General features: G+C 39.5%; 1 protein-coding gene across 9 annotated transcripts in view; it reads left to right on the top strand.

The window, feature by feature from the left end:
* Positions 1–5,411: 5,411 nt before the first annotated feature.
* The window catches only part of Wac (WW domain containing adaptor with coiled-coil), a 60,705-nt gene continuing 39,220 nt past the window's right edge, over positions 5,412–26,896 (top strand). For 3 of the 9 annotated variants that reach the window (XM_032884941.1, XM_032884937.1, XM_032884934.1), the window contains exons 1-3: positions 5,615–6,073; positions 6,456–6,492; positions 8,070–8,265. In XM_032884941.1, the coding sequence (XP_032740832.1) occupies positions 6,033–6,073; positions 6,456–6,492; positions 8,070–8,265 (274 nt within the window). In that variant the 5' untranslated portion in view covers positions 5,615–6,032. Of the gene's footprint in view, positions 5,526–5,613; positions 6,074–6,222; positions 6,354–6,455; positions 6,493–8,051; positions 8,266–26,896 lie in introns of those variants that run through there. The other 6 variants (XM_032884938.1, XM_032884933.1, XM_032884936.1 and 3 more) reach the window with 6 other exon arrangements.

The following is a 26,896-nucleotide window of genomic DNA, read 5'->3' as shown; positions in this document are numbered from 1 at the left end:
GACCTGTTTAGAAAAGTTCTTTGGAGTGCAAGTCTTGAAGTGAGTCTTAACTATAGGGAGACCCTCAAGTGAGACACGAGAACGGAGTTCAATGCAAATGCAACAGGTTTATTTTTTCCAATGTGTCGGGGTGAGCGACTAGAACAAGCAGCTTTTATACTTTTTAGGGGTACAGGTTACATCAGCAAGGTTACAGTTTAAACTTATTGGCTAAGCATATTGAATCTTATTGGTTAGCAAGCATATGACATGCATTTGAACTCTATCTGGGACCAGACAGTCAGGTGATTATCAGTACATTCTGCAGTTTTTCAAGAATGTCCCTACTCCTCCAGAGAACTGTGGGTGGAGAATGGAACTTGGCCTAGCCTTGACCCAAGGTGGGAAGCTGGTACTTGGTCTAATCTTGACCTGAGGAGGTGGGTGTAAGGCTGGCGTAAAGCCCCTAGGGTCCTTCACATGAACCTTATAACCCACGTACTTTCTACCAGGCCAAGACTCTTAATAGCTCTTATACTTCAGTAAGAACTAGGGTCCTTCAGGGGCAATTCCTGCCTGTGTTGTCTGGAAATCGGTGGTTCAGTTCACATGTTAGTAGGCAGCAGCAGCTCGATCCACTCCCAAACACTTTACAGATACACCAGCAGTCAAGTTCTGTGGGGCTGTGTTAGCAACAATGGTAACATGTTAACAGGACCTAGAAGAAACAGCCAGGCCTTAGCCTCAGCTAGAGTCAGCAGGAGGGACCCAGAGGGACACCAGGAGAAATTTATTTTCAGCTGTGCCTCTCTTAGGGAAGCCAAGATCAGTGAAGACTGGAGAACCACAAGTGCAGAGTGGCTAGCTGTACCAGCAAGCCAAGAAGGCTCCTTAGCTCTTTCCTAGAATGCTGTTTCACCCATGTCCTGCAAGCTGCTTCTCTGTTGTTTTTGCAAACCCAAAGAGAAAATCCCTATCTTACTTGGAGCTCCTTCCACGAAGGCTCTTCCAAACCAAAAATGAGAGGAAGCGGCAGAGGGAGAGGAAGGAGAAGGGGAGGGAAAGAAGGAGAGCCCTCTTTATCAAAGGTCCAATTGCTTATAAAAGGAATATCTAGCTCCCACTCAATACCCTTAGCAGGCTGAACCCTGTCACAGAGGTGGTGGTGGTGCTCCATAACAAGTCAGTAGGGGCTGAACCATTTTACCTTTATGGTTGGGTAGGTTGAGGTCACCCTGCTGACTTTGCCTCTGGTCAGACATCAAAGACCACAAACAAGATCTCTCCCAAGCAACTCGCCTTAAAATAGGTAAGAACTTTCCATTTCTTAACATTCTCATCTGTGGAGTCTCTTAGAGGCACACCAGAACTGCATCTCTTCAGGACACACCTACCTGCAGCTGACAAACGCGCTATCTATTTAAACTTTTATATTTTGCTAAAAACTAGGTTTCCCTATGTATAACAAACAAATATCCTATAACAGCAACAGAGCAAAAGTTCTTGAGGCAGATATATTCTTGGTATACTGAAGAAGTAAGAGTGAACAGTGTGAAATCAATCAGTGAGTAAAAAAATCAAATCATGAAATGACAATCCAGATGACAGCACAGATGGGACAGTTTGCATAGCACTTGTGCATTATAAAGTGTTACCTTCTGAAATAGGAACCCACTGGTGTGTTAGGTGAGGAAAGTTTTTGTTTTTTGAGACAAGGTCTCACTATAAAGCTGAGAGTGGTCTAAAAATTTGCCATGCTATCTAGGCTGATCACACATTTGTAATCATCCTGCTGTGTCCTATGAACTGGGATTACAAAATGATATTAATTTTTAAAAGGATCACCTTGACTACTGTGTAGAATGAAGTAGATCCAGTGGACAGGGGCTGACATTCTCATGGTTCAGTGGTTAGGTGATGGAGATTGTGAATAGAAAGCCTATGCTCAATGTCTTTGGACATATATTACTATTGGTACAATTTGCTAACGGGGCTAAACTATGACAGAATCAAGGATGGCTCCAAAGACCATTCTATGGGAGATTAGGATTCTTTCGGGGAGTGTGTGTGTGTGTGTGTGTGTGTGTGTGTGTATGTGCGAGCGAGCATGCATGATTTGGTTTTGAATATACTGACTAATGCACAGTAGACATCTGAGTAATGTTGCTGAGTAAGTCTGATTGTAGTGTTTAAGGATGTGAGGGCTGCAGACTTAAACCATCCAGCTAGTTTTGAGTGTTATCGCCTAGATAAGAGACAAGTACCAGTAATACAATTTGAATCTTGGGGCAAGCCAGGTTTCAGGGCTTAGAAAATGAGGAGGAATGAATGAAGAAAATCAGGAATAGCTTATTCAAGCAGGAAGAGCAGCAAAGGTGGCAGTGTGCATGCCTTGGAGGCAGAGGCAGGTGGATCTTGGTGCTCTGTGAATTTGAGGCCAGCCTGGTCTAGAGTTGAGTTCTGTGACAGCCAACATTATATTAGAGAGATCCTGTCTTGAAACACACACACACACACACACACACACACACACACACACACACACACACACACTTAAGATTTTAAAATGGAGAATACTGATGATCTGGAGCAGAGCTCAGGGTGCGAGGGAATGGTCTGCTTGGGTCTGAGAGAGAGTTGTGAGGGAAAGAGGGAGAAAAAAGGGGAGAGGGGGAGAGAGGTGAGGGAGAGAGGGAGAGGGAGAGAAGGAGGGAGGGAGAGGGAGAGAGAGAGGGAGAGGGAGAGCGCAAGCAAGCAAAAGTGAAAGAGTCCAATAAAAAAATTCAGATCAAGAAGAACAAAAGTAAATAGGAGTCTTCAGAGTAGTGTTTTTCAACCTGTGAACTGAACAACCCTTTCACAGGGGTGACCTAAGAGCACCAGAAAACACACATATCTACGAATTTTAACAGTGGCAAAATTACAGTTTAAAATAGCAACAAAAATAATTTTACGTTCAGGGTTACCACAACATGATGAACTGTATCAAAGAGTCGTGCAGCATTAAGAAAGTTGAGAACCGGGGTTGGGGATTTAGCTCAGTGGTAGAGCGCTTGCCTGGCAAGCACAAGGCCCTGGGTTCGGTCCCCAGCTCCGAAAAAAAGAAAAGAAAAGAAAAAAAAAAGTTGAGAACCACTGTTTTAGAGGGAAATGCAAATCAACCCCCACCCCTTCCACAGATGCTAATTATTATAACTCGTTTTAAGTTGACTGAAGTGATCTGACATCAGACAATTATGTGTAAGTGACAAGTTTGGCTTTGCAGTTTGTAGTGCAGTTTATCAGAGTGATGTGTTCTGTTCTGATGTAGAAAGTTTGTTGCTGCTTTCTGATTTCTATTATCTGGGGTAAGAAGCAAGTCTTTTGAGTGAGGAAGCATTGGTAGGTTTAGAAGATGTTATACAACTCATTAAGAAGCAGGGACATGGATTAACAGACCTAGGGATTTGCCTATATACACTTCAGGAGTCAGGAAAATAACTAACTTCATTCTTACAGGGCGGTTTTTTCCAGCCAAGGTCATCTGTCCTATGGAAAGGTATATATTGTAGTGAGTTAAGAGAACTGTACCATAGGCCGTTAAGGAGGAAAGGAACTGATAGGATTTTCCAAGGATTTATCTAATCGAGGCAATGGAGTGTATATTTATATATTTTATAGGGACTGAGCTCAGGCCCCAGGAAGAACAGCTAGTGCTCTAGACCACTAAGCCTTATTTATCTCCAGCCGTAGGCAATAGTTTTTTTAAAAATGAGTATAATATTTGATTTACTCCCTAGTGAATACATGTAACCTTTATTTGTTGTAGTTCTGGCCAATATGTAAGATAATTTCATGGGTTTGTTTGAAGATATGTTCTTGAAAATAATATAAACATTTACAGGGTACTACTTATGGCCAAAAGCACTACGGGTATGCCTGAATAAAACTAATCTAGTCCAGGTTTTTACCTCTAAGACTTACTACATCCTTACTATGTCTAAGAAAACTAGACAGCATCACAACTATCACTGGTGGACATTTAAGTAACAAAATCACTAAGCACGAGAACTGTGAAAACCATGACAGTACATATATAGTGGAAAGGATGGTTTACAGTATGAGATATCAACTATTGAGGCAGACAATGTTGTCAGCTATGTCATCCTCACATCTATGTACATTGGGTACATGCTGATGTGGGAGTGAAAAATGAATTTTACTGTGTAACTTTGCAATCAATGAGTATCACTCCTACATCTGAACATTCCCTCCATAGCTCAGTCCTGTTACTATTTCAGAAGGGAACAAGGAATAAGAATGATGATGGAAGTCTTCAGAATTTCTGTGTAAGACATGTAATATTTTTCCAACTTGGTGTTTGGGACGGGACCAAAGGACCCTTACAGGAGAGATCTGACAAGCCCCACCAAGGGCATTTTAATTGTTTCTTGTGTTTAATCTGTACCAATGACCTCTCCCTCTAGCCCTTCCCTGTCATTCCAGGCACCGACCACCTTTTTTCCCTAGTTACTGACAGCTTCCGTGGGCACTAAGCAGGGTTTTACTAGTTGCCATAACAATCTTAGCATTTGATAAGTGAATCTGACAAGCCAACACTGCCATCATTTAAACATTTTTTTTTCTGCTATGATTTCAAGATCTCTTTATTTCTAGGTCTATTCCGTTATTACACTATTTAGAATTAACACTGTTGTAACTTTTTGGATACCAAATAGTCTTTTCGATTTTTCTTTTTTAACCTTGAAGGGGTATTGTTTACTTTCCTTATGTGTTTTATCCTGCTCTCTTTACTGTTTACTGCAATTCCTTCTGTTAAGCCCATGTTCCGGGACTGCCACCAAGAAAAGATTGTCACGGATACGTTTCCTCCCCGTGTATCGCAAATAAATTATAGCAACCTCACTCACTACACTGCACGCTTTCTTCACACCCGTCCTCTCGAAAGAATTTCCTTCCAGGGAGAGGAAGAGCTAGGAGGGACACAGGAATCGCGGTAGGAAGGCTCCGTGGCTCCCCGTGGCCGGGCACTTACGTCTGCAGTGCCCAGGCCTGAGCCACAGGCGTGTGCTCCGCGCTAGTCGGTGACAGCACCGGCCGCGACTCTCGGTTCCCGCGGCCGACTGAGGGCGACTTCCGCCGCGGCCCGTCGAGGCTCCGCGAAAACCGTCCGGGCCGCCCAATTAGGGGCTTTCCGACCCCCGCACGGAGCCCGAGGGGCGGGGGCCGCGGCCGCCTCGCGGAGGGCACCCCGCCCCCGCCGCCGTTGCGCCTCTGGGCGCACGCGCAGCTGCCGCCGCTCCGCATTTAGTCCGAGATGGCGTCCCTCGCGCCCCACGGTTCTCCTCCCGAAGGCGGCTCCCACCCCGCGCAGCCAGGAGGCCCCAGGGCCCGCCTCACGCAGGCTCCCGAGCACGACTACCCCTAAAGTGGAACGGGAGTGGCCGGATTCGAGAGCGAGGAAAAGCAGCAACCGGAAGGGCTTGACGGGTCGCGGCGCTAGGAGCCCAGGCCTCAGAGGAAGAAGAGGGCGGGAGCAAGCCGAGGTTTGCCGAAGGCGGCTTTCTCGAGCTGCGCGGGGTGGGGAGGAGGGGGTGTGGCGGAAACTGCCGAGCTTTCCCGAAGGCGGCTGCGTCCGAGTTGCCCGGATGTAGTTGGTGGAGCGGCGGCGGCTGTAGCAGCGGCAGGAGGCGGCGAGAAGGACCCGGCGGCGGGGGGGGAGGAGGGCAGGCGGCGGCGGAGCAGGAGGAGGGAAGGTGCTGGAGGCGTTCGCTCTCCGCGGGGACCGGAACACGGCCTCTCGCCCCCCTCCCCCCGGCTCGCGCTGCCGCCCTGTAGTTGGCACCTCTGTCCCGGCTGACCCTAAGCGGTGGTGACGGAGGGAGATGACCGGGGACCGCCGGCGCCAGTAACGGGGAGGTGCCGCGAGCCGCCGAGGGTGCGCCGAGTCCTGGTGCCGGGGCTGCCCGCCGCCCGCCCGCCGCCTGCGCGCGCGCCCGCCCGCCTCGCGGCCGCTCTCCCCCTCCCCGACACACACACACAGCCGGGCATTGATGGTAATGTATGCGAGGAAACAGCAGAGACTCAGTGATGGGTAAATCGTCTTTTCGTTTCGGGCCGGGCCGCGGCGGAGGGCGGGCAGGCGGACGGGCGGGCGGGCGTCCTTATCGGGAGCTGGCCGCGCCGCCATTTTTGTTGTTAACCCTGATCGGGATCAGTCGGAGGAGGCGGCGGGCCGGGCCGGGCCGGGCGGACAGGCGGGCGCCCTGGGGACCTGGCGGGCTTAGCGAGCGGGCTGCTGCTGCGGCTGCGGCCCGAGTCCGAACCCGGGCCTTTGAGCCCCGGGAGCGTCCGCGGCGCACAGATCCGCGCCGGTACGTTTGTCGCCGGCCCGCGGGGAGGGGCGGACGGGAGACCCGCTTTCTTCCTTTCCCGCGATGTCTCTCACACTACGGTCCTTCTTTACTGTTTTTCAGCTGTCACGACCGGAGGGGGGACTCTCAGCCTTTCCAGGTACCAGCCGATCATGGGGTGGAGGGATTGAAGGGGTTGGAGGGGGAAGGGAGGGACTGCTACTCGAGCGCAGGCTTCAAAAGTCGCTACAGGCCCTTTGGTGCAACAAATCTGAAAGTAGCACCACTGGCCCGCTTAAAATTCCGTATTGGCTTTTATTAGCATTCTCCAAACGTGTCTAGGGACTTATCTTGAGAGCTGACTAGAGGAAGTTCAGGGTTTTGTTTTGTTTTGCCTTTTGTTTTTTGTTTGCTTGTTTGTTTTTAAGGAAAAAAAAATACTCGGAAGCAGGAAGACCTGGCTAGGTTTGAGTGTGAAGGAGTCACTGAGGTGTAGTGATAGGTGACTTCGGAGGCACATTTGCTTACTATCCTGTTGGGGAGCTGAAAGATAAATGTGAAAGTTTTAAAAGTATATGAACGGCCAGAGAGAAGTAACTTGAGTTACTCTAAGTAACGATACTCTTACCATTTTTTTTTTTTTTTTTTTTTTAGCTCAGATTATTCTATTTCAAGGGAAGGGTTTTGTTTTTGCTTCAGTTAATTTAAACCTTCTGTGACTTAGTACTTCATTCTAATAGAAATGATTCTGGGTGTCTATTCCACTGAAGGTTTTGCATGGAAAGTTTTAAAGGTTTGCTAAAGTGTCCTCAGGATACTGTCTGAAGACAACAGAAGTAAATGCTTTATACTCTAATCACCTCTAAAAGAGAAAAGAATAGGAACAGGTCTGTGTCCCCCTCAAGGTTCTGTGGTCCAGGCTTGTGTCCAATTTTACTCCTGTCAGTCTTCTGAATGCTTGATTACACGTGGGAGCCACCAGCCTGGGAAGAGTGCAAGCATGTTTTCTAACCTGGTACAGGAACTTCTGGGATGTCAGAATATTTGCATCTGTCAAACATTATTGACCTCCCTCTCTCCTTCCCTCCCTCTCCCCCTTCTTCCTTCCCTCCCAGACTGATACATTGTGTTCATCTTCAGACACCTGCAGTGTAAAACCATTATTTTGAGAGCATTTAGAATTATGCCTTCTTAGAAACATTGTTCATGAATCAGTTTGTTCTGGCACATATTGTTACTTTTAAAAGTATTTTATCCCTGAAAACTTATAAATTAAGGATAGTGCTTTATTTAAATCAAAAAAAAAAGAGGAAAAACTTGTTTTTAAAAAAATATGGTTATTAAAATATGCTAATTTATAGATGTGCTTGATGTATTTATTAGTTATAGAGATTAAATGGATAGTAATTTAAGCTCTCAAAAAGTGATTTTAGTTTTGAAGGTTTTTTTTTCTAGTGGATCAGTGTGCCAAAATACTGCTTAAAAAGGTTTACATGATCGAGTAGGTTTTTTTTCTTTGTGTGTGTGTTTGTTGTGTGTTTTGTGGTTGCATTTGTTACTAGGAGTTGCACAGTAACTTTTGATCATTTACATCTTCTCTAAATAAAGGAAGTACTGAAACTGGAAATTCTGAGTTTTAGTGTAAGGGAACTTGATATACCAAAACTCGTAATTTAAAGTGAGAATTGAGTTTAAATTTCAATTTTTCTCTCTCTTTGGGGGGGTGATGTTTTACAGACACTTAAGTATTCGTCAAAGAGTCACCCCAGCAGTGGTGATCACAGACATGAAAAGATGCGAGACGCCGCAGATCCTTCACCACCAAACAAAATGTTGCGGAGATCTAATAGTCCTGAAAACAAATACAGTGACAACACAGGTCACAATAAGGCCAAAAATGTGCATACTCAAAGAGTTAGAGAAAGGGAAGGTGGTAAGTAGCTTTCTGACCTAAACTATCATGTATGCATACTGCGAGAGTTCAAGAAAACAGTGCATTTAGCTGGGGAAGTTACCCTGTGCTGATACCACTTTGAATCCATTTTTGTTTTTTATTTTTGCAGGCACTGTTGGAAAATGGTGTTAGCATGAGCACAGTGTTTGATAGTGCTTTTACAAATACAGTCTTAAACTAAATGTTTGCTAATGATAGAGAGTTCCTGAACAGTTTCCCAAGAAAGAAATTTTTAGTTTTTAAGAATTTTGGTTTTAGTTTGAAATCATTGGTCCTTCAAATTATTTCTTAAGGTGTTCAAGTTTTAATTGTAATCATGAATTATATACTTAAGAGGTTTATCAAGATAGCTACCACCACTAAAAAGGTTTTTTGAAATTCAGGAAATTAATTTTTGTTATAACCATTTAAAATTTTATGTTCCACCCCCTGGGGGGTCTTGATGTTTAGATGAAACAGCCCTTTTTTTAAATTCTTACTTGGCCTTTTGTATTGAGGCTAGCCTCAGATGAGCTCTACAGCTGAGGAAGATTAAGCTAGTCTTGTTTTATTTTTTGCAGTACTGATATCTTCCTGTTACCTGCTCACAGATTGTGGTGGGGATGGGAATCAGTACATTCTTAGGCTCACTTTACTTACAGGTTATGGATATAACATTTACTTTTAAAGCCCACATGGTGGGATAAAATAGTTTCACTCAGGTAATTAAAAGCTGTCTATTTTTCTTTGACAATAAGACCTCATTGCTTAAGTAGATAACATTTACTCATGAAGTATTGATTGAATAATGGAGGAGATTCGCAGTAGAATGCCAGAGGCTTATTGCTTTTGTTTATGACTAGTTCTTGATGTCTTTAACTGCTTTTTGAAAATATTTTACATCTTCCATTTTACTCTTTTTTTGTTGTTTATTTTATTTTTTTGCCTAATGGCAGAATCAGCATTATTCGGTGCTATCATATATTGAGAAACACTGGCCTCTGCATTGAGGAATTATTAATGATCAGGAGATTGCTTTAGGATTGAGTAATTGGCAGAAGATAGTTGTATTGAATATAGATACATTTTGTGGTGCTTATGCAGATAAACTTACATGCTTGTAAGTGTAGCAGGTAACTTATTCAAGTATTAGACAATCCTGGGTACTAAAATGACAATTGTCAGTTTTATGGGTGAATTTTCTATAGTTTTGCATGCCTCCTGGGTAGTACTATTGATCAATAACTCTTCTATGTTTATTTTGCACATTAACTATTGGAAGGCTAGACTATACTTTTATTATGCTTTGTTTTGAGCAGTTTTGGTAATTGAACCGCAATAGTATATTGTACTTGAGCTGATAGACTCTCAAGTTGTTTTGTAACAGCTTTACCCAGTTCGGCCATCCATTCTGAAATCCAGGAAGAAATTAGTATTATACACTCAGGAAAGTGTCTATAAATGATTTCATCTACTTACAGTGAGGCAGTGAGTTCCTTTAGAGTTAAAATAGTCCTCACCAGTTTCCTTGCTTATTCATTCAACAACTGTTGTGCCAAGAATTGTGTTATATTCGTGGAAGTCAAGCTATGCTGTGATCCTTGTGACCCTTTGCCTTAAAGCCGTCCTTAGGGTTTTTGACTTGTCGTTTAGGCCTAAGAGTGGGTTAGTTGCTTGTCTTCCCTTTTTGTTTGTTTCTTCACTTTGGTTTTCATTCTCTCTCATAAACGAACTCAAATACTCATTGGCTTTGTTTACTTTTTATTTGTGTCTTTGTTGATTAGTTCCACTTGCAAGCAGATTGTTAGTAATTTTTCTCCCTAGTTACATGCTGAATTATACCTTATTTGGTAATTCACTTCCACCTCTTCTCTGACTTCTGTAGGTAGCATAACAGATAACCATAACTCTATTCTTTCCTAGTTCTTTATGGCAGGAATGGAGCATACTATGAGATAATTTTTCCTTTTTAAATTAAAATTTTGTTCTTTTGAGAGGATCTCACTGGCTGGCTTGAAATGTGATACACACCAGACTGGCCCCCAATCCATAGAGATTCATCTCCTTCTTATAAAATCAATCTTCAGTTCAGGGTACATCTTTGAAGTTCATTATACATGTGTATAATAAGTGTATATATACTTTTTCTTTGAGTCAGGGCCTATGTGATTATCTTACCATCTCAGCCCCCTCCTGAGTTCTGGGATTTGAGTAGTGGTCCACAGTTTCTGGATCTGTTTTTGTTTTCATTGTGTTCAAAAACAAGAGAAAAGAAAGTGTTTGAGAGAATCCTTAAGAGTTTTAAATAATTAAAAAAAAACTTAATGGTACAAATAACTTAGGGTGTATTATTTTTGTAGGGATTCTGTGACACTTCACAGAATTTCAGACTTAACAGTACTCGTTGTCTTCCACGAGTGAAAAAGTATATTTGGAGTTCTTGTTTAGATGAAATATGTATGTATGTATATATGTAGGCACATATGTATTTATGTATGTATGCGTGTACCTACATACACGTGTGTGTGAACTTAGTAAAATTACAAAATTACATATTAAGTACTGCTTCTGAGGATTTGAAGTTTCTAGCTGTATGTTCTGTCTATCCCATCAGTTCTAGAATGTTCTCATCTTGTAATATATTCATTATGTATGCTGAGCATGCCTCATCAGAAGATCTGAAATCCTGTCAAAATGTTAAAGCCTTTTGGATGATGATACATGCTCAGCTGGTAAAGTCTAAAGAGACACCCTAAACCTCAAAAGTACTGAACATTTGGGGTAACATACTAATACGTTAAAGAATTAATCACTACTGATCATTGGAAATTTAAGTCTTCTAGATATAGTTTAATAATGTCTGCATCATTTTATAAAATAATCCTATTAAGTGTGGTCCTATGCTCATCATGGTATATTTTAGGCAGGGTTTTCCATCATTAATAGAAAGCTCTAGTTGTACTTGGCCCTCATGTTGACATTAGAAAGTAGTACAAATAGCTTCGCTATTTTTACATTTCTACAAAAAAGGAAATAAAACAGGAAACTATTGATAGGTGTGTCTTGAAATTGTCTCTTTCTACTGGGGAGTTGTAAACTCCGAAGTGAGACAAACTAAAAACTTATTGATAGTGCTTAATATGGAATGGGTTTGTTTAAAACTTGGCTTTTATCGACTTAGTACCTTCGTTAAGCTGTTTTTAGTGGTTAGTTTTTACCTAATTTGTAATATCAAAGGTAGGACTGAACATTATAGTACACTATATATGTATAGCTCTAGGCCAAGTTGTTACATGCTAGTGTTTTCTATTTACCAAAAGTTTCTTTAGGAAGAAATTATAGTTTCCCACCTGAGAATAAAGCTTGTTTATTTTTTTCTTTTGCTAAGTGAGTTGTTACTTTGGTACAGAATTTAATATGCTTATATATGGATTTTAGAAACTTCACTGATGAGTAATTTTGGTTTTATGAAAACTTTTTCTTTAAAAAGTCATCTTATGTAGTATAGACAGAAATATAGTCATTGAACCTTTAGGCAAGTTACAAAAACAGGAAATACTTAAGTGATCAACAGAGTAAGGTTGAAAGATAAGTAGTCTGACTTTTGTCTTTTCTCTGGGTGGCACAAGGTTTCAATGTAATGGCCTTATATAGTCTTGATGATCCTGTATCAGCATCCCTGCTTTTTTTTATTATTACATTCACACATTTGTGTGTAGGGAGCATGCAAGATGGTCAGAAGTTCTTTCCTATCTTGTGGAGCATGGGGATTGGACTCAGGTAGGGCTTAGCAGCAAGCACCCTTACCCCTGAGCCTTCTCACCAGCTCCTCCCTAGTGTTTTTACTTTTTTGATCATTTTGAAAAGGTGGCCCATGCTTCTCTTGAATTCCTGATTCTCCTGTGTACACTTTTGAAGTGCTGGAGCATATCAGCAGTCTGACAATTTCAATGTCTTAATGTTTCAGCTCTGGTGCTTTGCCCTTAATTTGAGAAAACACCCAACTGTGCACAGTCTAAGCATGTGATTATAAATCTTGATTTAAAAATGTATAACAAGTTATTTCTCTTATAGCTTTTTGCCATACCACTATTTTTCCCTTTTGCTTTATTTTTGGGGAGAAATTGTTATTTATCAAGGTCTTTTTTTGTATTTCTATTTTATAATATAAACATTTGGATGTCCACTTTGACTGTTTAAGAAAATCTCTTACTCAAACTACTTTCTATTTAGCTAGATAACAAAAATAATTGGTGTGATATGCCAATGACTTCGGCTTTATAAGGTATAAAGTTATGATTGTTTTATTTGCTGAAAGCATAACTTTTCCTAAGTGTGTATGCTGTGCGGTTTTGGGGTGACATATCAGTTAACTGATGCTAAAGGGAAGATGACATTGAGCTGGTACCTTTGAGACACTGTAACAAGTTAGGAAACTAATTCCCTTATCATTTCAGAGCCTAGTATTTCAAGTTTATATGTCCACTCTCTTAAGGGCTTCTGTGATACCTTAAAGTTGCAAAGTCCCTCTGATCACATAGTCCCCCTCTGAAATCAGTTCATAGTGTGTCCTGGTCTGCTGATTAAATTAATCAAGACCTTTAGGCCCTACTGTTTAAAGTAGCAAGCCAGAGTCTTCCTTGTACTTAAAACTTTATTTCTGCCCCCAGATTATACTTAAGGTAGCATATACCTTAAGTATACTTCCTACTACCTAGAAAAGGATGGTTTTGTGCTTACTGCCACTTTCTGTGATGATTCCCTGAGAGTGGCCCCTGAGTATTCCCTAAGAGCCCCTGAGTGGTGTTTTTTCTTTTTTGTTACATACTTATTTCTCATACAGGAAGTAGAATTGATCTAGTTAAAGTGCTGTGAAGCCACTGAGGGGATAAAGAGTTTTTCAGTGACTTGAAATTCTTAGACCTGCTCTCACTATCCTGAATGGGTTTTTCAGTTTGTGCTTGTTGCTTCTTGTTTGTTTTTAAGATAGGCCTCTGGCTCTGGCAGTTTCCTGCCAGCCTCTGTGCTGGGGTTATATACCATGCACTCTTCTGAATACTTAAAAGTTAGTGTCAGTTTCAAAGAACTAGGTTAACTGGTTCTTTTAGAGTTAGAAAAGAAAGGAGCGTGGTGGATAATTGAATAAAGAGAGCTATAAAACAGGCTGCAGAGCATTTGTTCACATCCCTTGTGCCATTTGTAAATTTGGGTGGGATGTTTGATAAATAAAAACTTCAGTGAGTCTGGAGAAGTGGTAACCAGTTTTGGCTGCTTGTCAGGATTGCAGAAGAGCTCGCTACAGTTTATTTGATAACGTCTGAACTACTGAGTCATAGGAGTTAGGAGATGGAACCTAGTAAATTGAGTTTTAAATAAAACTAGTTAATGTAGGTCTTTGTAATTTGAAGTTCTCGGGTTTCCAACTCTTGACAACATGAGGACTCTGCCCATTAGAGTGATTATTTGCTAGAACATGTATTCTGCATGTTTTATTCAGCTCAAGAACTTCTCTGTCACCTTCCTATACAAATGGATGGTATTATAATTTGTATGCTTCTTAAATAACCAACTTAATGTCTAGTGGCAAAGGTATCCAGCTAATGTCTGGCACTAGAGAGATTTCTAACTTGTGTTAGCAACTGCATAGATCAGTGGATGTACCAAATTTGGGTAATTTGTAGCCGCTGTTATTTCAGATAAAATTATTTTAAGCACTAGGATAGTTCAGTAGTTAATTTGAGTTCTTCTATTTGAAAACATACAAGTTAGCGTATTTACACTGAGTTAGGTACCAGCAATTAGTTCATATAGTTTATTTATGTGTATTTGTGAGACATTGAAATGAGATAACAGGTCAGAGCACTTTGTAGCACAAGCCTAACAATGAGGTTTATCCTGGGAACCCATGGTAGAAAGAGCCAAGTTCTGAAAGTTGTTGATTGACTGGTACCCTTAAGGTGTAGCGTGAGCCTGAACTAACTTATCTCACACACTGACACACACACTCAGCTTTCAAAGTATTATTAGCACTTAAAGAATACTTAGGATATGTGTGGTGGATAAATTAATAGGCTTAGATTTAAAAAATTTTGAATTCTTAATTTGAATCTGTATGCTGTAACAGCATTTCCTGAAAAAGTTATAAACTATTTTAACCTCAGAAGTCATCTATTCTGGTAATGATAAAAACAATATTTGCAAAGTATGATCTCAGAATATTTTGCCTAGTATAAGGAAAGGTTGCATAAAATATTTTTTACATTTACTATTTGTGATTTATAAGAATAAATTTTAATCTTTATCAATATCAAAGAAGGCCGTGCCTGTTGGAGACAGTTGAATTGTAAAGATGCTTGAGGGTTGTTGACTAAGAATGTAAGAATGTTAATATTTTGGCATAATGAGAAAAGACATCTTTTTGTTTCATTTTTGTATTTAGAGATTTTCTTAATGTTTCCCTGGCTGGCCTCAAAGTTTCATTGTACTGGCTGGCCTTGAACTCACAGACAGATCTTTCTGCCTCTGTCTCCCAAGTGCTGGGAATAAAACTTAAACCATCAGGCCTGGCCATGTATTTAGTTTTGTTTTTTTTTTTTTTGAGACAAAGTCTCAGTATGTATCCTTGGCTGGCTTGAAACTCAAAGATCCCCTCTCTCTGCCACCAAGTGCTGAGATTAACAGTGCGTGCCACCACACCTGGCAGAGAACTTTTTTATATGACCACTAAGTTTTGCTTTGAAAGCTAGTTGTGCTTTGAGAAAGTAGAATTAACATATGTTGGCTAAAAAAATATTGGGCCTGACTTAACTTATTTTGAGACCTGATCTTTAGTAGGCTTGAGTGACTTTGTCTTGATTCCTCTCTCCCCCAAAAAGCCTATTATTGGAACATGTAAAATATGAAGGTGTTTTTTCTTTGTTCATATTGTATAGGCTTTCAGAGTCTAAGGTTATCTTTTTTGTTTGTATCTATGTGATTTCAGTTTGCTTTTTGTCCTTTTTGGCCCATGTCTATATTAATTATTTGTCTTTTTTTTTGTCCATGTCTACGTGAATTATAAATCATTATTTAGTTTTATTTCTGTTAAACTTTACTGGTATTTGCAATTAATAGTTCTTTACATATCATAGATTCTCCATTATCCTAGATACTTTCTATGTTTCATTATATTAGATAATTTTTGTGTTGGGAGTGAAACCTAGGCAGAGACTCATGCTGGGCAGTTGCTCTACCACTGAGTTACACCCTTCCCTTAGGAATAATTTTGATGTTTGAAAATACTTTTTCATTGCTATGATTTCAGTAAATAGATCAAGTTCTTTGCTTAATATCTTTTGTATTTTTACGTGATTCGTGAGTTTCCTCACAGTGGGATAATGGTGCAGTTAGATTTAATTTCTCAGTTTTTAAGGCATAGTTTTTTCTGTGTATTCTGTCTTTGATAATACGTAGAACATAGAACTCAACTTTGTTTCTGGATAGTAATGAGACTGCATATAAGGAAGGTCTTATCAAACTTTAAAAAATGATTTCTTTAAGTTACAGTAATCTTGTTTTAAAATTTTTAATTAATAGGTTGATATTTTTGAGTTTGTTTTGCTAGGTGTAGTTTTTATCCTGGAATTCATCTATGTAGGCTGGTCTTACAGTTAGGATAATCTTCTTTCAAGTGCTGGTATAACAGGTGTGTGCACAATAATATACTTATCAAGTTATTTTCTCTCCTACTATGTAGCTAAATTAATGATTGGTGCAATGATACAAATGGGCGCAATCTGCTATTAAATGCAAATGATCATTGGGGTGGATGTCTCTGACTCTTCAATTGGAGGTTAGGATCCTTGAGTTTAAATGCAGGATATATTTTTGTCCTTTGTAAGAATCTAGACATATATGCTTATGTTAAATGAAGCTATTACTAGTTTCTTCTAACAGTAACAACATACTAGGAAGGACCAGGCAAATAAAAATTAAGAAATAGAGTTTTCCTACAGTCCTAGACTATGTTCTTCTAGGACACTGGGAGCAAGGTGTAGGGAAACTGCCTTGTTGGTGTACTAGCCAGCTTGGCTTTTAGGATCAGCTTGCCCTTTGCTGTGAGTGAATGTAGGGGCCTGGAGTAACAATGACGTAAGAAGGAAGAGACTGGACATTGCTAGAGGCTTGGAGTGTCTCACCAGTCTGTCAGGCCATGATGTCAGATCTGCTTTTGCCTTTTCCAAATGTTCCTTTTCTGTCACCCTTGCCCTTGTCTCTAATTTAGCTGAGTAAAAGTGCATATATAGTCCTGGTATATGCTTTTATATGTATTGTCTCTTTATCTTTATATCCTAACCTTCATGTTGCCAACTTGGCCAAGAAAATAGTATCTAGTTGTTTGTTTTTCCTTTATGTATGTGTCTGTCTGTTTACCACCTGCATAACTGATGGTACAGGAGGAGGAGGCCAGAAGGGAATGTCTGATTCTCTGCAGCTGGATTTGAAGATGGTTGTGAACTGCTTAGTAGGTGCTGGACTCAAACCCAGGTCCCCTAGAAAAGTATCCAATACTCTTAACTGCAGAACCCAGAGCCTTAGGTTGTTTTGTTCCCATTGTAGGAATCTGCATTGATCCTGACTCTGCTTTATGTTATGGCTGGTTTTGTTTAGTATTCCGAGACAGGCTCTCAGTTTGACAGGTGGACCTTGAACTCAACTGTGTCTCGAACTTCTGATCCTTCTTCTGGATCAGAGTGCTGAGATCTTAAGTGTGCACCACTACCAGAACTGTTAAAAGTTTTGCTGCTAAACTGAATGCAGGGCTTTGTGTATGCTAGACAGACTCTCTGAACTAGTTGAGCTACATCCCCACCCCATATTCTAGTGCCTTAATAGTGGTTAATAATATATTGCACTATAGGCTTCTGGTAGTCAGAGATGGTTATTGTATATTACCTATTCCTAAAAACACTGACAGATTGTAGTCTATGCTCTTCATTCTTGAGAACAACTATTCATATTTAAACTAGTGATTTATTGTGTATGTGTTTTATTTCTAAAGTGAGCAATAATAATTGAAAGACCCTTTGAACAGGAAAAATGAGAATGCCAGTATTACATGGCTAAACGTCATTTTTTTTTTTTTTTACAAAAATTGACTTGTGAAAATAAATCCAGGGCTGGGGAGATGGCTCGGTGGTTAAGAGCACTGACTGCTCTTCCAGAGGTCCTGAGTTCAAACACCAGCAACCACATGGTGGCTCACAACTATCTGTAATGAGATCAGATGCCCTCTTCTGGTGTGTCTGAAGACAGCTACAGTGTACTTATATATAATAAATAAATAAGTCTTAAAAAGGGGGAGGGGGAGTAAATCCATCCAAAACAGCTGTTCTCATTCAGCAATGGCTCAATGTTTAAAAAATTTTGTAGGTTGATTTCATTGATGTATGTGGCAAAGCTATTTGGCAGGTAAATCAATGTCTCTTGAGTCACATCTGAGTTTTGACCTGAAAAATGACCAAGTTTTCTTTTGTTTCACAATATGCTCATTAATTTACTGATTTTAGTAGTCAGACCTGTCCTTAGTGATAAAGGAATTGGGTTATATTTGAGTGAATGTTACAGGTTCCTAGGCTTGTTTTTAGAGGAATACTATTTACTGTTAATGTGTTTGTGGTTCTCTATTCCTTTTTTGAATATTAGTGTAATAATGTTTACTTCTGAGAAATCACTACACTATTACCTTTCCAATATTTTTCTGTGTGTTCTTAAAAAAAGATGTCTTCTTACCTAGGTTCATAATTGACCAAAATTATGTTCAGAAATTCAGGGTTGTTGATTCACAGATACTTATGCTTTGGTTTGTTGAACTTATTTTATTCTCCTCTTTAGTATTTGAGGATTTCATACATGGCTGTATCTTGATGAAATCCACTCCTTATTCCCCAAACCTCCTTTCTGTGCCCATGCCTCTTATTCTTCCAATCAGCTTCATAGGCTGCATTTAGATTCTTTAGTTGACTTAGTGCTGACTTGTATGTGCATGGGTAGGACCCTCTCCTTGAGGGAGGGAGCATGGATATCCTTTCAGACCCTATCTCTAAAGAACATTTTGTCTCCTGAAGCCATGATTTGACAAAAGCCTCTGAGATGGGGTGGGACTCCATGCTCTTCCTCATTCATGTTGGGATTTTCCAGGCTTCATTTTGTGCATACATTTCTAGTCACTGCTGGTTCATGGGTACATTGGTGCTGTGTTGACAGCATATAAATGCATTTATAAAAGTGATAATTTTTCTCTATCCTAGCTAGCTCCCAAATAAATTTGACAGAGACTGAGATTTATTTTACAGCATAATATGGCTGAGCAGTTGTTAATCCATTCTATTTCTCTAAGCTAATCTGGGTACCTTTCAGCCAAAATCCCTGAGATACCTGCATTTTAGTATTGGTCTTGTGCTCTCTGTTCCAAGTATGTTCTCACTGTGTCTTCTCAGCCCTCTGGCAAATCCTCTCCCTTTCCCCTGACTGGATTGGAAGTTCGGCCCTATTCTCTCTTCTCTTCACCAATTGACCGATCAACTTAAAAAAAATTTTTTTTTTTAAGATTTATTTATTTTATGTATGTGAGTACATTGTATACCAGAAGAGGATATCAGATCCCTATTACATGGTTGTGAGCCACCATGTGCTTGCTGGGAATTGAACTCAGGACCTCTGGAAGAGCAGTCAGTGCTTTTAACCACTGAGCCATCTCTCCAAACCGGACTGATCAACTTTTACTGACAAGTCAGAGAATAAATTGGAACAGTTTTTACACAACATTCAGGCAGGAGATACTTCGAATAAGCATTACAGTGCCTTGTCCGGATTGCAACCAGGTATGGGAGCAGAGAAATCAATATTTGAATAACACAAGGATAAATCTCTGCATAGTCTTCAATAACATTATGCCTATGATATCCTGTCTGCAAATACATTCTAAACAGCTTCTGGCATTGTTTCTGCCCCTTCTTCCAATTCCATCCCAGTACCTTGGTGGCAGTGGTTTGTAATTTAAGATAAAGCATTTAGATGTGACTACTTCACAGCCTCTTATCTGTGGTTGTGGGTTTCTGATAAGGGTCAAGAAGTGTGCATAGGTATAAAGACAACTTAAAGTGGCAGTTAAATATAGTTTGTGTATTTAGCTAAGTAATAATAGGTTTTGAGGGGGTGTGTGTCCTAGCTAGCTACTGTTTTTTTTTTCTTCCTTACTTTATAGATGTGGGTGCTAAGTTAACAGTGTCAAGTGTGAGTTGTTCTGAATTAATCTGTTTTTTAAAAGTCGTTGGTTATTCCCATAATATTTGTGCCACTATTATACCAGTGGGCATATCTTTCCAGGTTAGTCATTTTTGTAGTGTTCAAGGGTCCTGTAGCATACGGTGAAAGCTAGCCAGTTGGTACCACCTTGGTTTCTCCATGTCCTATGACTCAAGTATTTGGTGTCTTCAACAATGGGGGTCTTAGTGATGTTTGGAGGGCAAGAAGGAGTGTTGTTTATGGATCCCACTGACCAAGAACTCAAAAAAAGGTAACTCATACCTGTCACTGGACCTTTTATTTGATAAGCTGTGGTTTGAGAGCAGGGAGAGACAATGTCTACAATTAAATCCTGCACATAAAACTAGCTAGCTTTCGCAAGTGAGAGATTACAAAATGCAGTATTTTTCCCCCTAGTTCTGGGTTACCTCTCTGAGAATGATAATTTCCAATCCACACATTTACTTGGAAATTCCGTAATTTTTTTTTCTTTTCTAGGTGAACAATTCATTGTATATGTAAACATGTTAGTCTATTATTTATAAAATATTTATGGATGTGTCAAGCTTATGTAAATATTTTAGGAAATGTATTTAGTGTCTTTTCCCTTTTATGCTGTACCTTTTTACATCACAGCCTCATCAACCTTAGCATGAACCCTTACTAGTTTCCTGCTTTTGGGTACTGCGACTTCAACATACAAGGCTAGGTAGCATCTGTATGTGAGAGTACATGCTTTTTTTTTTTTTTTGGGGGGGGGTCTTTCTCAGACTGAGTTAACCTCCCTCAGAATGAGACTTTCCAGTACCACCCATTTCTTTATTCTAGGTGACTAATACTCCATAGTGTATGTAAACCATATTTCCATTGTTCATTAGTAGATGGCTATCAATCTAAGTGGCTTCCATTTCCTGGCTGTTGTGACTAGCACAGCAGTGAAGACAAATGAGCAGATAGCTGTCTAGTAGTATATAGAGTCCTTTAGGACACAGTGCTGGTGTAACTCTGCACCAGAGCGATAAACTGGGTCATAGGATAGGATAAATGCATTCTAGAGTCTTAATGTCAGATGTATAACTGGTGAAGTCTTTGGCCCCCTCCCATTCCATAAGCTGCCTTTTCGCTCATGTGACAGTGTCCTTTGTTTATGAGGTCCCATTTGTCAGTTGTTGGTTTTAATATCTGTACTACCAGTGTCCTGTTAAGATAGTCCTTTCTTATGTTGATAAAATGAAGCACATTCCACATTTTCTGAGATTCATGATATCAGGAATAAATGTTACACATTTTAAAGTTGAGTTTTGTATAGTAGTCCTGTATCTTTGTGTTAGATGCTTTAGCTTTTCATTTAGCATCATTTATGTTGGTATCAGTGGAAGAGGGCAAGTATTATATGGAGTTCTCTTTGGGTTTTGGAAGACTCATTAGTTGATCTTTGGGTCTGTAATGTACCTGTCTGAGTATCACAGGAATGACCAGAAGAAGAAAATGTTGTCAGTGCAAGAATGCTTGTGCGATACTCTGTCCACAGTATTGAGGGCAGAAGTTAATTCATATAGCCAGAAATCTTGAGTGCTGACTGGATTCTGATATTGTGAAAAGGGTCTCTTTTGAGCTTGGCAGTGTGTAGAGGTAAAGAATTAAGTGGAAATAATACCAGGCAGGTCTTTATTAAAATTTGGAGGTTAAACATTTGCTAGATTTTAGCATTTTGACTGAACACATAACGTCTTGAGTACTATTTAACAAAATACAGAACCAGATTGAAATGTATAATTACAAAACTCCCTTGTAAAAAAAGAAATGAGTAAATCAGGAGAAACGAGACTTTTGCTTGAATTTCTGCCTTACTGGGGTTTGCTGTAATTTCCGCAAGCACATGCTAACTCAAATGCCCAGCCAGAAGTGTAGTGTTTCTTTGGTAATATCTTGGTTTTGCCTGTTGGTGTGGTGATGTTCATTTAGTGTTTTTAGTACATAATGTAGAGAACAGCAGACACCAAAACAGATACCTTCGCTATTTTTAAGTTTAAGTTGAAGAAGGCTTAAAGTTTCAAAAATATTGTAGACAGAACCCAGTTTTAGTTTTGTCTGTAGATGCCAAATAAACTTTAAAATTACTGAAAATATTTCAATTTCATATATACTTTAATCTTGACACTGGAGAGGTAGGAACAGTGAGTAACATTACTTTAGTTCTATCTAGAAGCAGTGTGGCTTCTAGTTTGTCTTAAATTGTGTGTTAAATTTACTTTTCATTTTCAAGAACAGAGGTTTCTCAGACCTCCATACCTCCAGTCCCAAAGCTAGAACCAGCTCTTTCTCTTGGACATACATCCAGAGGGATTCTATTCTACCACAGTGATTGTTTTTTAAATTTGCCAATTTTAAAGAATTAAAATATAATTGAATCATTATCTCTAGTTTCTCAACCACCATACTCCCAATAATGATATGGAGACTTTTTCTTATTTTTATTATTATTATTTAGGTTTATTCCCAACTAACGTAACTTAATAATTCCGTCTATACTAGTCCCTGTTTGCCATGTGCTTTATTAACTTCTCATTCTGTCCCTGAACGTCCAGCTTCCTCTGAGCCTGATTCTTTTCCAGAGTTCCAACTCTGCCTGGAAGTTATGCTTTTCCTCTTCTGTCCTGCTATAGGCTGTCAGCTCTTTATTAAAACCAATCACCAACTGATGCAGAAGAATGTTTACAAAAGACTCAGGCAGGTATTTATCCAGTAACAGTAACAATACCAAGGTCAACCCTGTATTCAAAATTATTATCCCAGCAAATACTTTCTCCCTCTAACTCTTCTAACCATTCGTACATTGCTCACTCCTTACCCTAACTCATTCATGCTCTTTTTTTTTTTTTTTTTGTGTCAAGCCAGGAGAGGAAGAAAGAGAGAGAGAGAGAGAAAGGGGGGAAGAGCAGAAGAGAGAGTGACCTCATTCATGTTCTTTAGTTTTTATTTATTACGGTTATATGTATATGTATCTATCTACATACACTGACACATACCCCACACACATAGACGTATATACATACATACATAAATATATAAATAAAAGCTGCTGAATCCATTTGCTGTTGCTTGTTTGTATATTTTCAGGGCTTGGAATTGGATTAAGGGGCTCATCCAGGGGAAGACTTAAATCTTCCTCACTCAGCACAGAACACCAACTCTAGGGGTGAGACCCAGGAGATTTGTAGCATGTCTGTTGGTGTCGTCATTCAGGTTTTGTTAGACAGTCATGTTGAGACATGGGTATAGCTTCCCAGTCATTTCTAGGAAGAAATTTCACAGCAGACTTTCTGGTCCTCTGTTCCTACACTCTTTGCCTGTCAGTGGATGTTCCTTGAGTCTCAGTTTGTTGATCATATTGTAGGTTCATGCCTTTTGCCCCTTCATCAGTTGTTCTCCTTATTTTACCAATTGTGACTTTCCGTAACGCTCTTCACCTGCCCTCCCCCACCCCAATCCCACCCTACTCCTGCAAAGAGAAGCTCTGAAGAAGGATGAGAGCCACATTTCTATTACCATAGGTTCTTGCACATTCATGTTCTATTTAGAATTGTATGGAAATGGAATCACCTCAATGTACATCAGTGGTGATAAATAAGTGCTTCATAAGCATAATGGAATTTTATTCAGTCACAAAGTGAAATTATATAGAAAATGGATACGTGTGGAAATAATAAATGAAGTAACCCTGACTTGGGAAGTAAAATGTTACATGTTCTTCATATATACATCCTAGGTTTTTGTATTTTCTCATTTACCTGGAATTCTAGTAGATTTTAATGGGTGACCAGCATCTCCTTGTTTGTTCCTCCTTTTTACGTGATCACACACTTGGACCACCATGTCCATCTTCTTTTTAAATGGATTCTGAAGTAGAACTAAGGTCCTCACGGTTGTATAGCAAGCACTTTGCTGACCGAGCTATCCCCTCAGTTCCTAGATCTTAGCTTCTTATGATTGTATTTGTATCAGTGACTGTGGCTGTGGGTGGGTCATGAAATTATAAAGGGAGAAAGCGAATATAGGTCTAGAATGGGATTGGGAAAGTCATTAAAGAATGCTTGTGACACGAAAACAGAAAAAGTATTGGGGAAGGTGAGAATGTGGCGGGAGGATCTTCAAAAACATGTTATTTTTTAAAAACAAACCTAAAATATTTGGTATGCTAATTAAAAATACTTTATCAGAATGAGTAGCTTTTACCCTCAAAAATTCTGGCTGTTAATCAAATACTGATTTTTGTTTCTCGTTGGTTTAATTTTAAACTGGAAATGCTAGGGTGGTGGTTTAGAGGGTGAAGGCACTTGCCATCAAGCCTCAGCACCTAAGCTCAGTCTCTAGGATATTTATTGTGAATGGAAGTGTCTGCCTGACAAGTTGTCCTCTAGCTTCCTCAAGCACACATGCGTTATCATAATACAAAAAAGTCTAAGAAGGCATTTTACAACTTTCATAAATTATTTTGATGTTTTATACATGAGAATACTATACTTGGATTGCTTCCATGGCTACCCCCTCCAGCTCCTTCAGTTTTCATGTATTTTTTAGGTTTTTATTTTATGTGTATGAGGATTTTGCCTGCATGTATTTATGTGTATCATCGTGTGCCACATTGGTGCTGCAGATGAAATGCATGTCCGCTGTAAGAGCAAGAGCAGCAGCTGTCCCTGAGTCATCTGTTTGGCCCTAATCTTTATATGTTTATTAAAACTCAAACATCACTTGAATGTTATATATGAATACACTGCATTTGCATTATTTGTACCTTACTCTGTTTAGTTTCTTATATATTTTCCCAGCCATTCCTTTTCAAAGTTGTGATTTATTCCGTTTGTTTTTGCTTCGTATACACTTAACACACACACACAGCCTTAGTCCAGTTACGTTGCCCTTATTGGCATGTGTGTAGGACTGATCACTTAAGATTGAGCTAAGTATCCTAACTTGTTATTTCTTGATGTGAATATTAAAACCTAAATTTCATTATTGATTTTTAGAAATGGATATTTCAAATAGCTAGTATAAGTTCCAGACTTCTCTAACTATTGAGTTTAGAGTACTGAGGTTTAATGAAAATTAGTTATCTTGTTATTGATCTTCACTTACTTTTGCTTAGCCAGGTTTAACTGTCTGTATAGCTGAGGCTGGCCTTCAATTCCTGATTCACAAGCTTCCACAGTTTAGATCTTGGTTTTTGATGCCTTTATTTTTCTTTGTCTATAGCATTTACCACCTGCTTGTAGCAGCTTATGAGTCACATTTCTTGATTTGGATTAAATAGTTGTCACACCCTTCCCCATCTCTTGCAGTTTATTCTCAACCCTGCAGTTACTCTTGCCTGAAACACTCATGATAAAGGAAAAGCACATTTGCTAATGTATATAAAAATCCTTTAGTGCCTTCCTGTTGGTCTTGAGCTAGAATACTAACATTTCAAGGAGTAACTAGCTATAGTGTTTCTTACATTCCTAGCTTGAGTTCCTAGTTCTTGGTAAATATCTAGTCTGGATGTATTAAATGTTACCTCCTGGTCCCCTTTGCCCATTGCTTTGTACTTTTTAGACTTCAATTTGCAAGCTCCTTTCTCTAACCAGCCAAACCAAGCCTAGAATAATGCAACATGTCAGTTTTGGCATATATATTGTCTGGCATCTATTCTATTAGATACTCTATATTTTAATGTGTAAAATTAGCTGCTTGGTTTTCTGTCGCATTCATGCTAATTGTTAAGTGATGAGAGGCGCCTTCTAGTACAGGCCTGGAATACTGACTTGTTTCCTCTTGTGTGTCTTCTTTAGGCACGTGTGAGTAGCAGATTGTTACTATTCATGGTTACTCTTCCTCTTCATTGTCTTGATGGCTAACCCTAAGCTTGGTTAGCTTGTTTGGTCCTCCCCTCTTGTCTCTGGAGTCTTGGTTCTTCACCCTCAGGGTTTTACAAAACCACACCTTTCTTGTAGTCCTGAGAGTATATAAGTCAGATTGCTGCCTTACTACTTACCTTTCTTAAAAAAAATTGATAAATGTCCTGTCATTTCAGACTTTTGAAAGTGATAAATGTTTGAAATGAATAATTCTAGAGAATAGTAACAATTTATTGAAATGTAGTAATCAGAAGGGTCACAGTGACTGATGTGTTAACCACATTTTGTATTCACAACATGAACAGATGGTAAAATGCTTGGTTCCCCTAGAATGTTTTTCTGCATCTACAGCCAGTGATTTAGTCTTGTTAACTTCTCTGTGTGCAGTTTTGTTCACCCAGTTTCCCAGAGGGAGCCCTGTACGTTTTTTTTTGGCATGGCCAGAAATGTTATACAGTTGTTTTTCGAAGTTTGATGATTGCTTGAGGTACATAAAAATGCCATGTATAAAGGCCATGTATGTGCAAAATTGTGGGTGATAGAAACTTAATGTATGCAGGTTTATCATGCTTCCACAGTCACAATGCTCATTCTCAGAGAACTTTGCAAATTGCAAGTATTCTTACAACACTAGGAATTAATAGAGTTCAGGAACTAAGAATTAAATCTCATCGTGATTATTGGTGGGACATCTGGGATAAATAATAAGTTAGAGCCTAAAAAATTATTTAAGTATGCTTAAAACTATAATTTAGATTTTTTTTTTTTTTTTTTGGTTTTTTTTTTCGGAGCTGGGGACCGAACCCAGGGCCTTGCGCTTCCTAGGCAAGCGCTCTACCACTGAGCTAAATCCCCAGCCCTATAATTTAGATTCTTGATGGTAAGAGAACATTGACCCTTATTGTTCAGAGAAGTGCAATGATCTTGGTCGTCCTGGGAATTTTGGTCTGTGTCCCTCTCAGATTAACACCTTCCCTGTTTAAGTCCTTTAATAGAAAGTCTATTTAGGATACTATACACAGATCACCTACAGAATATTGGTGTGTGTGTAATACAGTGTAACATTGTTGTACAGTACAGTAAGCAGTTGCTATGTTGTGCTGCTGAGAAACTGGTAGCGAGGAAATGCCTTCGTGCATGTTCAGTATGACTCTCCCAATTTTTAAAATGCTTATTTTGTGTGTGTGCATAATTGAAGTATGCTATGATGTGTACATATGGCATTTACATTTACAGAATTCTCCGTCCTATTGTCCCCCTCCCCAATACTTTTGCGCTGTGATTGGTTAAAGATAGGGAACCCCCAGATACTGAGATCTGACTTGTATCCTCTTTTTCCTTGTAAGCAATTCTAATGAGATTTAGTAGGACCCATTTGGAAATCATTTGCCCTTTCATTCTTAGTGACTTTTTGACTCTTGAATCATATACCTTGGGGGGGGGGTGTG

This window comes from Rattus rattus, chromosome 14 (assembly GCF_011064425.1).
Source record: "Rattus rattus isolate New Zealand chromosome 14, Rrattus_CSIRO_v1, whole genome shotgun sequence".
Lineage (NCBI taxonomy): Eukaryota > Metazoa > Chordata > Mammalia > Rodentia > Muridae > Rattus > Rattus rattus.
The sequence above is the reverse complement of the archived record's forward strand: the minus strand, read 5'-3'. Positions and strand labels throughout refer to the sequence as shown.